The 14,410-nt window shown below is 42.2% G+C and overlaps 1 protein-coding gene across 1 annotated transcript in view; it reads left to right on the top strand.

Annotated features, from left to right (window-relative positions):
* Positions 1-14,410, top strand: part of LOC142183046 (rap1 GTPase-GDP dissociation stimulator 1-A-like) — a 54,965-nt gene that overhangs the window by 23,343 nt on the left and 17,212 nt on the right. The window contains exons 2-6 of the mRNA XM_075257944.1: positions 536-703; positions 6,503-6,625; positions 7,660-7,785; positions 9,187-9,315; positions 10,113-10,238. Coding sequence (XP_075114045.1) covers positions 536-703; positions 6,503-6,625; positions 7,660-7,785; positions 9,187-9,315; positions 10,113-10,238 — 672 coding nt within the window. The remainder of the gene's footprint in view (positions 1-535; positions 704-6,502; positions 6,626-7,659; positions 7,786-9,186; positions 9,316-10,112; positions 10,239-14,410) is intronic.

The raw sequence follows: 14,410 nt of genomic DNA, 5'->3' as shown, positions 1-14,410 counted from the left end.
ATTGAGGTCTACTCGAATCGAATTTTGAATTTTCGAATATTTCACCACGCGCTCATCTCTACTGTATACGTTTTTTTGTTTTTGGGAATCGAATTTTTACTGCATTTACCGCGTGGTATTCGACCGAGTTCGAGTATTTCATGTACTGTAGTATTCGATCAAATACCTACTCGATTGAATACTACTCGCTCATCTCTAACGCCCATGTACTTGGCAACAGTCCAGGACCCCAAAATGTGCGCAGTTTGTCTCGGTTCACTCCATTTGGGGAACATTTTCGCTTCTACTAGACACATGTAGCAAAACTGAACGTCGAAGGCAGAAAACCTACTAGAGATGGTTGTTTTAAAAGTTTTAAGAAAGATCTTAAAACCTGCAAGAAATGCCAAAGTGAGTAACTGCGTTCAAGCTGCGTAGACAAGTGAGAGCTCAGAATTAAGGAAATTGGGAAATTGCTTTCTAATTAATGTTTCTTCATCCAGGATGTAGATATTTACTAAGAGCTTGTTTTAATGACTTTAACTCTTCATTTTAGTGCCCGAGGAACTTATAAAGCCAACTGTTTCTGAAGGGGCTTCTGTTTGCCATGCTGAGAGTCTGTGCCAGCATTTGGAGTGCCTCAAACTTTGTGGAGTGGATGGTGAGGATGAGAAGCAGATCCTGCAAAGCCTCAATGAGGTCCTGCTGGCAATAGATGAAGACAGTTAAGTATTATGCTAATCTCTCCCAACGCTTTCAGCTCCTGCTGCCTGAGATGTGACTGATAGGCAGCGCCTGCCGGTGCACTATATCTAGGTCATGGGCAGTACAACCTGAATAAATCCTGCTAGAAAAAAAATCGGAAGATTTCCAAGTTCATGAGATGGAAAATGACTTATTTTCATGCACCTGCGATCACTCAAGAGCTTTATATCCTATTGTTACCACTCAATATACTGAAGCTCATAAGCAGAATACGTACATAGTACTAGACAAGATGGCAATACAAAGAGTGCAAACTGTATAAAAAGTTATGGAAGGTCTCAATTGATAGATATAGAAAAGTAACATGATCCTTGTTACCTAATGGAAAGAGAACTATATGGTGTAGGAAAGAGTACGGATAGCAAATGAAAGCTATAGACTGGTTTGGTTTTTGAGCTGGATGAGTTGTCACAAAAAGAAATTTCACCAGATTTTGCAGATTTTATGCTGTTCACCATGTAGTGTAAAACGATATTACTTTTCTGTAGTAGTATTCGATCGAATACCTCGCCGGCATAGGAATGCGTGCAATCGACTTAACACCAAGGGGTTAAATGCTTTGAATATTCGATGCGTTTAACTCCTTGGTGTTCAGCCGAGCCGATTACACGCATTCCTATGCCAGCGAGGTATTCGATCGAATACTACTCGCTCATCACTACTTACTACTTTTGTACACAGAATACGTAGGGAACTTACATGTGAGCCTGTAGTTAGGGTTGAGCTGATCTTGAGATTTCAGAATTTTATTTATTTATTTTTTTAAATCCGATTTCCGATCATTTTCCAGCCAATCCCGATCGTGAAATTTACTCGATCGCCAATCGGGATCCAATCTTTCCCGATTGCTCTACCGTATTCATGATATATACATGAATAGGGTTGAACCGATCTTGAGATAACCTCTGACCTCAATCGTGCCGGAAAAGATCAGGATCGGAATTCTGATTTTACGCCAATTGGAATCTGATCTTTTCTGATCCTGATCGCTCAACTCTACCTGTAATCAATTATATGATACATAGCAATACTTTCCTATAGCAATGTATTATACCTGTCAGCGTTTCACTAGGGAACCTATTAGGCCCTGCCACTAGTGACCAGTGTTAGACCAAAGCTGCCATGGTGACCCACTGGCACTTCCTGTTCCCCCGCCCTCTGTAAAACTGCTTAGGTACTGCAGTCAAGTTTGTGGTTAAATGGTTAAGTTTCCACCAGTACTGGCCACTAATGTTAGTTAACAGCTGTATAATAAACTTGGGTTTAAAGGGTTTCTCCAAGATTTGAAAAATGTGGGAAAAAAATAATGACAGAGTTGACGTAAATCGAGCGACGCTTACACAGGAAAGAAGAAAAGTAGTGTTTAGAGATGAGCGAGTAGTATTCGATCGAATACCTCGCCACCATAAGTATTCATGTAATCGGCCGAACACCAAGGGGTTAAGTGCATCGAGCATTTCATGCGTTTAATCCCTTGGTGTTTGGCCGCTTACACGCATTCCTATGGCGGCGAGGTATTCGATCGAATACTACTCGCTCATCTCTAGTACTGTTGTAAAAGTATGGGCTGTTCCTCAGACATTTTGCCACAATTCCTATGTACGGGAGAATGTGTTAGAGTTACTGACATTCAGGTAAATTCAGTTCCTTTTAATGACTTTACAAAGTCAGTCATTACACCGGATAACTATGTAGAGATAATTGCAGAATGTGATTTACCTAATTTCAGTAGTCGTTGGCTAATTTTACCTGTCAGTCCTCCAACGACGGGCCCTGGAAAACGATCTCCATATTCTTATGATTCATTCTGTCGGCATGGCAACAGGGCCATCTCAAGGAAAGGTGACAGATGGAATTTTAAAATGTCCCACATAATTTTTTTTTTTTTTTTTTTTTTTTTTTACTGTACTTCGAAATTCAAAAGAATGTATTTTCAGCATGCTATCCTCGTGTCTGACAAAATCCTTCCCTTTTGATGCATAAAGTAAAATGAAGGTAATTCTCGGCAATTATGGCGGAGCAGGACAGTTAAGAACATTTTTCAGCAATGACTTTAAAAAAGAAAGTTGTATGCACTCTTTTAAGGGAATGCTGTATATCCTATATGGACTGCAATGGAGGTTTGCATTAGCTTTACTTAAAGAAGAGCCATCTTCTCCATGTTATATATAGGGTTGAGCGATCAGGATCGGAAAAGATCAGATCCCGATCGGCGATCAAGTAAATTTCACAATCACGAGCAGGTTCCAATCCCGCCTAAAGAAGATCGGGAACAGAATTCTGATCCAGATCGCTCAACCTTACCTGCACAGAACCGCTGCCGCTCCCCGGAGCTCCCGGCTGTTGTTCTGTCGTCTTCTCTGTAACTCGTACGCTGGAAGAGCGCCGTACGCGCCCCCACCTCCCTAGGCTAGTGTTACAGATGCTGGGAGAAAGCGGGGCTTGTTGTGGCTTAGGAGAGTGTGGGTGGGCACTCATGGCTTTCTGCCCTGTACCTGCCCACATTCTCCTAAGTCACAACAAGCCCTGCCTTCTCCCAGCATCAGTAACACTAGCCTAGGGAGGTGGGGGCACGTACGGCACTCTGCCAGCATGTGAATGATAGAGGAGAAGACAGAGAACAATGACCAGGAGCTTCGGGGAGCGGCAGCGGTTCTGTGCAGGTAAGCGGACAGCAGGGGGGACTAAGTATCCGTCGGATTTTTTGAATCACTACGCAGCATGGAGTCCAAAAATTGAAGTCTTCAATTTTTGGACTCTACGCTGTGTAGTGAATAGGATTGTTTTTAAAATCTGATTTTCGATCGATTTTAAAAAATCCCATTGATTTGCATTAGGATCAGAATTGGGATCGGATGGACAATGATCGGAAATCGGATTTTAAAAACATTCCTGAAATCTCAAGATCGGCTCAACCCTAGTTAAATATGAAAAGATTCTTTATATATATTCTTTTCTATGAACAGCAACAGCTCTTCTCCTTGTCCCTATGCTCAGGCCTTGCTAAAGGAGGTATATCACCACTCCACTGTTTCAGTAAATAGATGTATTCCCCATAATATGACTACTCTGGAGCATGGGAAGGGTGACACCCGGTTGGCAAAGCGGATGGGTTCTTTGTCTTGTCGTAGAAACATTAGGAGTCCATACCAAAATACACCCATAGGATACAAGGCTGTAGGGATGTAGGGGTAGTAATTTCATCTCAGTAGTATAGACAAGTGGGTGGTGTGATAGTTTAAACAACCCAACCACCCTCTTGTTGACCCTCTCCTGAATGATGACTGTGGGGGTCAGTAACTGGGGCATTATATTGTTTGGGAGGTCAGTAGAGGGGGCTGCTGTTTGGGGGCTGTTTGATTCTACCCCATGATAAATGCCTCTTACCAGAGTGTCCAACCCCATTGATATGCCCGCCTCCCACCCCTTTGACAAATCCTATGTGCACCTGGAGACGAGTACATGATAGGTGGGGTCCCTATCAGTGGAGATGGTCACCAAGGGCCACAACGATAGATAAATAACTGCTATGACAGTTACATGGTTATCTAGAAAGAATAGCAAAGGGTATGCTTTTAGCTAAAACACTACATTCTTGTCCATGGGCTGTGTCTGGTTTTGCACCTTATTACATTTCAAGTAAATGTGGCAGACAGAATCCTAAAAGAGGACACATAAAAATAAAAAATGTAGGTAGGTCACTCAGCATTATATGGCTCTGTGAACAGAAAAATAGAAAAGTTATGTGGTTTGGGAGGCAGAAAGTAAAAAACGAAAATCAAAAAATACCTCCGGTGGGAAGGGGTTAAAAAATGTGAACCATTGTGTGTGTATAGGACGTCAACCAGAGAAAATGCTTCCATATTAAGCATACAATGTGGTATATGGTATTATACTTACATATGGTAAGAGGATGAACCCATCGGTAATTACCTGGAGAGAATGTCTACACTAACAGTGACTGTGCCCAGTGGCATAGCCAGTAAGTTCTCCACACACACACCATCAACATCTCTAACAGACAGCACCACCATACACTGTGCCCGGCCCAGTGATGGCCAACATTGTGTCAAAATTAGTTAAAAAAAAAAAAAAAAAAAATGAGCATAACGCAGGTGGCTTCATCTCTAGAAAAATCCATAATTTTGTGATCTTTGTAGCTCTAATAACAGTTATATTTTTAATATATGTACTGTATTTATTAATATTTAATTATTAAAAACCAATAATTCTTTACATTATGGCTTAGTGACTTTTTGTTGTTGAATTTCATTTGCTAAATTTTCAGGTGAAGGTTAGTATTTCATACACTTTAAGACCAGTAAGGTCTTGGCAAATTCAACAGTCTCTGATGGGGTCTTCTCTTCTCTCAGCATGTCTGAGCGGTAACTTTGTTGGGGTACAGTGGCAGCACAGTGACGTCTTGGCAGAGTGAACAGTCTCTTATAGGGTGATCTCTTCCCCTAAAATTGCTGAGCAGTCACTGTGTTGGGGTACAGTGGCAGCAAAGTAAGGTCTTGGCAGAGCTTACAGTCTCTGATGGGGTCTTCTCTTCTCTCAGTATGGCTGAGCGGTAACTTTGTTGGGGTACAGTGGCAGCACAGTAAGGTCTTGGCAAAGTTAACAGTCTCTTATAGGGTGTTCTCTTCCCCTAGAATTGCTGAGCAGTCACTGAGTTGGGGTACAGTGGCAGCACAGCGAGGTCTTGGCAGAGTCAACAGTATTTTATGGGTTGTCCTCTTCCCCTAGAATTGCTGAGCAGTCACTGTGTTGTTGGGTACAGTGGCAGCACAGCGAGGTCTTGGCAGAGTTGAATGGCAGCAGGGTGAGATTTTGGTAGCTGCTTTAAGATAATGGCGCGGGGTTTACAGAGTACATACACCTGAGATGATTCTCCTATCCCCCTGCAGTCACTGGAATGGACCATGGTCCAGTCATCTGCTGCTTACAGGGCAACTTTGGGACACCGTTCTTACCTCCTTAACGGAGGTAAGATGGCCACCATTCGTACAGTGCTCTCAGCAGGGAGCAGTAGAGTTGCCATGCCCCTAGATGCTGCTTCTCAGCAAAAATGTCTCACCACGCATGTCAAAGGTTACCCATCAGGGCCCTAACCAGACGGACCCCATATACAGTGTCCCAGTGATTGTATTCAATAGACTAAAATGGCAGAGATGACAGAGTCTGTCTTGAGCAGAAAGGCCATTGGCACTGACCCCTACTGACACGTGCAATGTTAAAACGGTCATCTCTAATTAAAATGGAATGCTTCTTTCTCAAATTAAAGGAATTTTCCTATATTACTACTATTATTTTCAAGACTCCTTTAGGTGAAACCTATCACGATGGATTCAGAAGAAACATATCCAAAATGTGAAGAAACATTCCCAAAACGTGATTAAAAATTGGATTTAAAGATGGTATTAACATTTACTTATTATCATAGCTGAAAGCAAAGTTCTGGCAGAGAACATATAAATTAACTTAGTGTAGATGAACAAGCGTGGGATGTGTCGCCCAAAGACCTGATAACTGTCATAAGAATCTAATGACATATCCTTACCTTACCTGATCAGAATGAATAACCAAATCCACCAACTAAGCACATTGTAGCTATGATCCGTCGCTAACTTGAGAATCTACTGGTAATTTAGAAATGTAATCCTGATCAGAAATATTTGGTACAATTCAATGTTAGAATTCTGCATTTGGTCTGCAGCCTAACAATATCTGTTCTGGCTTTTGTGTTTCTCCACAGTGCAGACATCAGCGAAGCTCCTCACGGACTATGATGTGTTACAAGCGCTGGGCAAAATACTGAAAACCAGTCCAAATTGTGCAGAGAAGGTGGCACATGTTCTTGCCGAGCTGGCCAAGAATGGTAAGGGTAGCCATCGATTCAAGACTTGCAGGATTTTATGGAAAAAGACAACAACATCATTCTAAAATACATATTGTATAATTAAAGGGATCCTATCATTAAAATTGTATTTTTTTCTGCCTACCACGTCAGAATAGCCTTAAGAAAGCTGAAAGCAAAAGGCTATTCTTCTGCTACCTTTAGATGTCTTCTCCGTGATGCCGTTCAGTAGAAATCCTGGTTTTCTTCAGTATGCAAATGAGTTCTCTCGCAGCACTGGGGGCGGGCCCCAGCGCTCAAACAGCACTAAGGGCATCCCCAATGCTGCGAGAGAACTCATTTGCATACCGAAGAAAATCGGGATTTCTACTGAACAGCGTCGCGGAGAAGACATCTAAAGGTCCACCTCCATCTTCGTCTGGAACGGCCCATTGATTGAATGAAACAGCAGTGCACAGACCGGTTGTCTTATGCAAATGGTGGAGTCTGGACCCCAAGTATGTAATCAGTGGGGCTGGCAGACTTTAGGCTCTTATCGTCTATTCTATAGACAATTCCTTTAACTATAATCTGCTATATTGTGTACCAAGAAGTCTTATTCACTGACTGTAAAGTGAGTTTTTAGTAGGTAAAAATAGAGGAAACTATTTTACACATTTATGCAGTTTTTATACGTCTGTAGTGAAGGTGCAATCTTTTAGCTAAATGTAGAATCTATTATTGACGGACTTCATTCAGTTTCAAAAGAAACACGGTGCATAGTAGAAAGCAACGGACTGCAAAAATAAATCACTATTGAAGTCCTATGAGTCACCAAAAAAAAGACGCAGAAATTGATAAAATGTTACAGCCCTCCAAACCGCATATAAAACCTAAAGTGTGTCTGGTCCTGGACTAGAAATTGGCCCGGTACTGAAGTGGTTAAACATATATAATTTTCAATGCTAAAAACACTTAGTTTAGTATTTTTGCGTATTGCCATTACTGTAGAGAAGCTTATGGTAATGTTCTCTGCTTTTTACATATACTTTATTGTATACATTCTCTTCATATAGAAGAAACCAGGAAGCCGTGTATTGACGCGGGATTAGTGATGGCCTTGGTGCCTTTGCTGCAGAGCTCCGATCAGGAATTACTTCTACACGCCGGCAGAGCCATCGGACGCATCTGTTATGATAATAGTAAGTATTTGGAACGTCAGGACTATGGAATTGTGTTTCACAAGTAGAGATGAGCGTATGGTATTCGAAACGGCCGTTTCAGATACCTCGCTCCATAGGAATGAATGGACGCAGCCGGCACGTAGCTGGCGCCTGCATCCGGACGCTTAACCCCCTGCGCGCCAGCCGCTCCCATTCATTCCTATGGGTGCATGTTATTCGAAACTGCTGTTTTGAATAGTATTCGCTCCTCTCTATTGACAAGTGTCCAATATGTCTACTGACACTTAACTGGTACAACTAACTAACAAGCATTAAAGAGGAATGGACCAATAAAAACAAAGCCTGGCGCCCGTAGATGGGTTCTGGTGTGGACCCAATGGTGACAGTTGCAGCTCCTACCTGGACAACAGCCAAGAAGGGTGGCGGAAACAGAAAATGAGGTGCGAAAAAAGCCGGGAAATTGTATGGAGCGCTAATGTGGTTCAAAGCCTATTGCTGGATATCTCTTGCCTGGCCTGAAGAAGACACCCGCCCGGTGTCGAAACACGTAGCCTTGTCTCCACTGTCATATGAACTGAATAAACACGGTCTTCCAGCCTAAAGTTACGTTTTGTGTTGCATCTTTCCACGGTAACGCTCTATACAATTTGCTGACTTTTTTCGCATCTCATTAAAGAGTAACATAGTTTCAATTTGTAATATAGTTTAGTAAATTATTAGTAATACGGCATTGCTACAGCCCACCCCCACCCTTTGGCATTTGCTATATCTGTATATTTAGTATTCTATTGAGGGTTATCTGAAATGGCCAAATTCAACCAGTTCACCCAACTTTTATCTAATGTATATGAGCAGTTTAAGGTTGGGACCCCACTTTGAGATAACGCTGCAAAATTAACTGGATTCTGGCTAATCCCATCCACACATTGCAGAAAAAATCTGCAGTGGAAATGCTGAGATTTCCAAAACTCTTGCAACATGTCGCTGATTCCTTCGGAAATGCTGACTTTTTATATATTGGTATATAGAGGCAGGAGGCCAGAGGAAAACTCTACAGACCTTCTGTGAAAAACACTGCGGGGAAAAAAATCACAACGCGTCTTCTCCATTGCCTTTTTGTTTGCGGCTCTCCATTTGGGGCCTTCCAAGGGACCTCACTTACTATAAAGGGGTCCGTTGGGTGTCCAATTTTTAAATTTTTCACTGAAATCCAGCTTGCAGCACTTTTTCAGATAGAAATTTCTGACGGATCTGTGTCGGAGGGAAACCCAGGGCAGATGTGAATGTAACCTTACTTAAACACGAATGTACTACTCTACTGTTATATACAAAATCTGTCTCTTCCAGGGCCTGATACATTCTGAGGTGCTCTATAAAATTACATCTGTATCACTTACCTATTATACATTTTTCTTTCAGATGAGCTACAAGAGCAGCTGGTGGAGCTCGACGTCATCACGGCCTTGGTCAGGATATTAACAGACTACCCAGATAATGATACGTTGGTGCGTGTGGGTCTCTTGGCCTTGTCCAATCTGGCGGATCTAGGTTAGAAATCTCATTCAGCCTTCAAAGTTTAAAACCTAAACATGCTATAAATGATTTATTGTGATTTATTAATGCCAGGATAAATGGACAATATGGGTCTCCACTGTAGAAGACTTTGGGCAGCCTTGCTGCAGTATAGTGGTCGCCATCTTTAAAGACCCGGCATCCACCATACTATTGCAGCGGATGTCGGGAAGGGGTTAAATAGTAATAAGCACTGCATGCTATTATAATATCTACTGTATAGCATGCTACAAACTGCAACATAGAGAGGTATGAATTAAGTATAAATTAAAGGGGCTGTCCACTTTTTGGAAACTGTTGATACAAATGTTTTGTATAATCAGCCAGGCAGCTGTCTGATTACTGTGCTGAGACTGTAACGAGCTGTGTACATCATGTGGCCATGGGCTGTAGATCACGTGGCCATGGGCTGTAGATCACGTGGCCATGGGTTGTAGATCACGTGGCCATGGGCTGTAGATCACGTGGCCATGGGTTGTAGATCACGATCACGTGGCCATGGACTGTACAGCACGTGGCCATGGACTCATTTTTATCCACTGGAAGTAATAGAATGACAGTATCACAGTAAATAGAGACCTAGAACACTGTGAATAATTGATACAGAGAGAATATTGGAAAATTCTACAACTTTTCATTACACAAACAATAACCTTTCCCTTAATACTGTTCTGAATGTGAACAACTCCTTGAAAACATCATTGACTCCTTGTTACTAGGATCTCTGGGAAATAAGGAGTTTCATGTTTACTCTTTTTCTTTTTGTGTTTCAGAAAGTGCTAAGGAAGCCTTAAGTAAAACCATGGTTGTTGAGCAGCTGGTAAAGCAGCTGAAGAGGGCAGAAAACCATGAAAGAGTTGAAATTATCATTGAGGTCCTCCAGATGCTGGCAGAGAACGGTACGTACATGTATCACAGTGTCTAGTGTAAGCGGCTCTCCGCACAGAAGCTTACCGCCTGGGTAATGAGTAGAGGATTTCAGCTGGCTGGAGTGAGTCTAGTGGGAAGCCATGTGTATCAGGACAGAACAGGTCAGGATGGATGGGGCTATGCTCAAGCTTCCTCCTTGTGAAGAGAGCCGGATTTCACAGAGGATTGGCAATAACTGGCATCTGTTGGAGCACACCATTACGTTTTCACTGCCAGATGGGACAGAGCAATTGCATTGTGTTTTTGGCTTCCACTGAATCTATCAATCCTTTGCCACTGCGTTGACTATCCAGGTAAAGTGTAGAGGACCAGTCTATAATTGCTAACGTACGAAACCTTCATGCATATTTGATGAGCGCCTTGCTTATGGGAGAAGGAAAACATTTTGTAAACCATGCGATACGTTAAATTAATTTGGCCATCGCATGGTAACTCTGCGAGAATTAAATTGAAAGTAATAGCGGTGCTGCGCCCTGATGCACTAAACTGGTTATCTAACGAAAACACTAATGAAGAAAGCGGAAAAAATCAACTTAGAGGAAAACATTTGTTCTTGTTAAGAGAAAATTTAAAAATATAGAAAAATATTTAAAAAGGTCTAAACACTTCTATTCTTAACAGCTTCAGTACCGGGCCCATTTCTGGTTCAGGACCAGACACATTTTTTTTAGGTTTTTTTTGTATGCGCGGTTTTGAGAGCTGTGACAATTTTATCCATTAATTTCTGTGTCTCTTTTCGATGACACACGGATTAATTTTTGTGTTTTTTTTATTTTTGCATATGTTTTATTTTTTCTTTTTACATTTGGGAAAATATAAACAAAAGAGGAAGGAAAATGTTTCTTTTTTTTCACCTTTCATTATTTTATTTAATAACACACAAAGTGCTACTAAAAAACTTTCTAAAATGGTTTTTACAGTAATTTTTATTTTGTATAGTGTTGTCTGGGGTGGGGCTAGAACATGTAATAAGGGTGTGTTATTGACATATAAAATATATGATATATATGATATGACATATAAAAATGGTACTTATATCATTGTAAGGGCAGGCCCCCTACTCAGACAGATTGTGTTTTTATATGGGTGTCCTCCATTTTATTAAAAGATCAAACGGGTGTTATTGATTTTTGCCGCATTGAAAATGTAGCTACCTGTGAATAAGTCAGAATTGTGCCAGAAAAGGGGATTTTTTTGTTTTCAAACACATACCCCATATCCGTGTACTCCACAATTTATAACAAATAGTCACAAACCACACAGTGTTAGCAGCATACTTACCTACTCGGCTCTGCTTCAATAATCCAGTAGAGCTAGGAACATTACAAGCTGCGTCTCACATTGCAAGATCCACTGTTATTAATTTAAGTGGGATCAAATCTAGGCACTGTCCTTGCTAATATATACAGAGATCTAGTCACTGTCCTTGCTGATATATACAGAGATCTAGTCACTGTCCTTGCTGATATATACAGAGATCTAGTCACTGTTTTCACTGCTATATAAAGAGATCTAGGCACTGTCCTCGCTGCTATATACAGACATCTAGGTACTGTCCTCGCTGCTATATACAGACATCTAGGTACTGTACTTGCTGCTATATACAGAGATCTAGGCACTGTCCTCGCTGCTATATACAGAGATCTAGACACTGTCCTCACTGCTATATACAGAGATCTAGGCACTGTCCTCGCTGCTATATACAGACATCTAGTCACTGTCTCTGCTGCTATATACAGAGATCTAGAAACTGTCCTCACTGCTATATACAGAGATCTAGACACTGTCCTCGCTGCTATATACAGAGGTCTAGTCACTGTCCTCACTGCTATATACAGAGATCTAGGCACTGTCCTCGCTGCTATATATAGACATCTAGGCACTGTCCTCACTGCTATATACAGAGATCTAGGCACTGTCCTCACTGCTATATACAGAGATCTAGGCACTGTCCTTGCTGCTATATACAGAGATCTAGACACTGTCCTCACTGCTATATACATAGATCTAGGCACTGTCCTCACAGCTATATATAGAGATCTAGGCTCTGTCCTTGCTGCTATATACAGAGATCTAGGGACTGTCCTCACTGCTATATACAGAGATCTAGGCACTGTCCTCGCTGCTATATACAGAGATATAGGGACTGTCCTCGCTGCTATATACAGAGATCTAGGCACTGTCCTCACTGCTATATACAGAGATCTAGGCACTTCCTCAATGTCATATACAAAGATCTAGGCACTGTCCTCACTGCTATATACAGAGATCTAGACACTGTCCTCACTGCTATATACAGAGATCTAGACACTGTCCTCACTACTATATACAGAGATCTAGGCACTGTCCTAGCTGCTATATACAGAGATCTAGGCACTGTCCTCACTGCTATATACAGAGATCTAGGGACTGTCCTCACTGCTATATACAGAGATCTAGGCACTGTCCTCACTGCTATATACAGAGATCTAGGCACCGTCCTCACTGCTATATACAGAGATCTAGGCACTGTCCTCACTGCTATATACAGAGATCTAGGCACTGTCCTCACTGCTATATACAGAGATCTAGGGACTGTCCTCACTGCTATATACAGAGATCTAGGCACTGTCCTAGCTGCTATATACAGAGATCTAGGCACTGTCCTAGCTGCTATATACAGAGATCTAGGCACTGTCCTCTCCGCTATATACAGAGATCTAGGCACTGTCCTCACTGCTATATACAGAGATCTAGGCACTGTCCTCACTGCTATATACAGAGATCTAGGCGCTGTCCTCACTGCTATATACAGAGATCTAGGGACTGTCCTCACTGCTATATACAGAGATCTAGGCACTGTCCTAGCTGCTATATACAGAGATCTAGGCACTGTCCTCTCCGCTATATACAGAGATCTAGGCACTGTCCTAGCTGCTATATACAGAGATCTAGGCACTGTCCTCACTGCTATATACAGAGATCTAGGCGCTGTCCTCACTGCTATATACAGAGATCTAGACGCTGTCCTCACTGCTATATACAGAGATCTAGGCACTGTCCTAGCTGCTATATACAGAGATCTAGGCACTGTCCTCACTGCTATATACAGAGATCTAGGCACTGTCCTCACTGCTATATACAGAGATCTAGGCACTGTCCTAGCTGCTATATACAGAGATCTAGGCACTGTCCTCACTGCTATATACAGAGATCTAGGCACTGTCCTCACTGCTATATACAGAGATCTAGGCGCTGTCCTCACTGCTATATACTGTACAGAGATCTAGGCGCTGTCCTCACTGCTATATATACAGAGATCTAGGCGCTGTCCTCACTGCTATATACAGAGATCTAGGCGCTGTCCTCACTGCTATATACAGAGATCTAGGCGCTGTCCTCACTGCTATATACAGAAATCTAGGCGCTGTCCTCACTGCTATATACAGAGATCTAGGCGCTGTCCTTCCTGCTATATACAGAGATCTAGGCACTGTCCTCACTGCTATATACAGAGATCTAGGCACTGTCCTCACTGCTATATACAGAGATCTAGGCGCTGTCCTCACTGCTATATACTGTACAGAGATCTAGGCGCTGTCCTCACTGCTATATATACAGAGATCTAGGCGCTGTCCTCACTGCTATATACAGACATCTAGGCGCTGTCCTCACTGCTATATACAGAGATCTAGGCACTGTCCTCACTGCTATATACAGAGATCTAGGCACTGTCCTCACTGCTATATACAGAGATCTAGGCGCTGTCCTCACTGCTATATACTGTACAGAGATCTAGGCGCTGTCCTCACTGCTATATATACAGAGATCTAGGCGCTGTCCTCATTGCTATATACTGTACAGAGATCTAGGCGCTGTCCTCACTGCTATATATACAGAGATCTAGGCGCTGTCCTCACTGCTATATACTGTACAGAGATCTAGGCGCTGTCCTCACTGCTATATACAGAGATCTAGGCGCTGTCCTCACTGCTATATACAGAGATCTAGGCGCTGTCCTCACTGCTATATACAGAAATCTAGGCGCTGTCCTCACTGCTATATACAGAGATCTAGGCACTGTTCTCCACTGTAGCACCCTTAACTATCACTATAAAATATACGCTGTAGGGAGGGGGTAGTGGCCCCTGGACAATATTTG

The sequence above is a fragment of the Leptodactylus fuscus genome, chromosome 10 (assembly GCF_031893055.1).
Source record: "Leptodactylus fuscus isolate aLepFus1 chromosome 10, aLepFus1.hap2, whole genome shotgun sequence".
Lineage (NCBI taxonomy): Eukaryota > Metazoa > Chordata > Amphibia > Anura > Leptodactylidae > Leptodactylus > Leptodactylus fuscus.
This window is presented reverse-complemented; position numbering and strand designations above follow the sequence as displayed.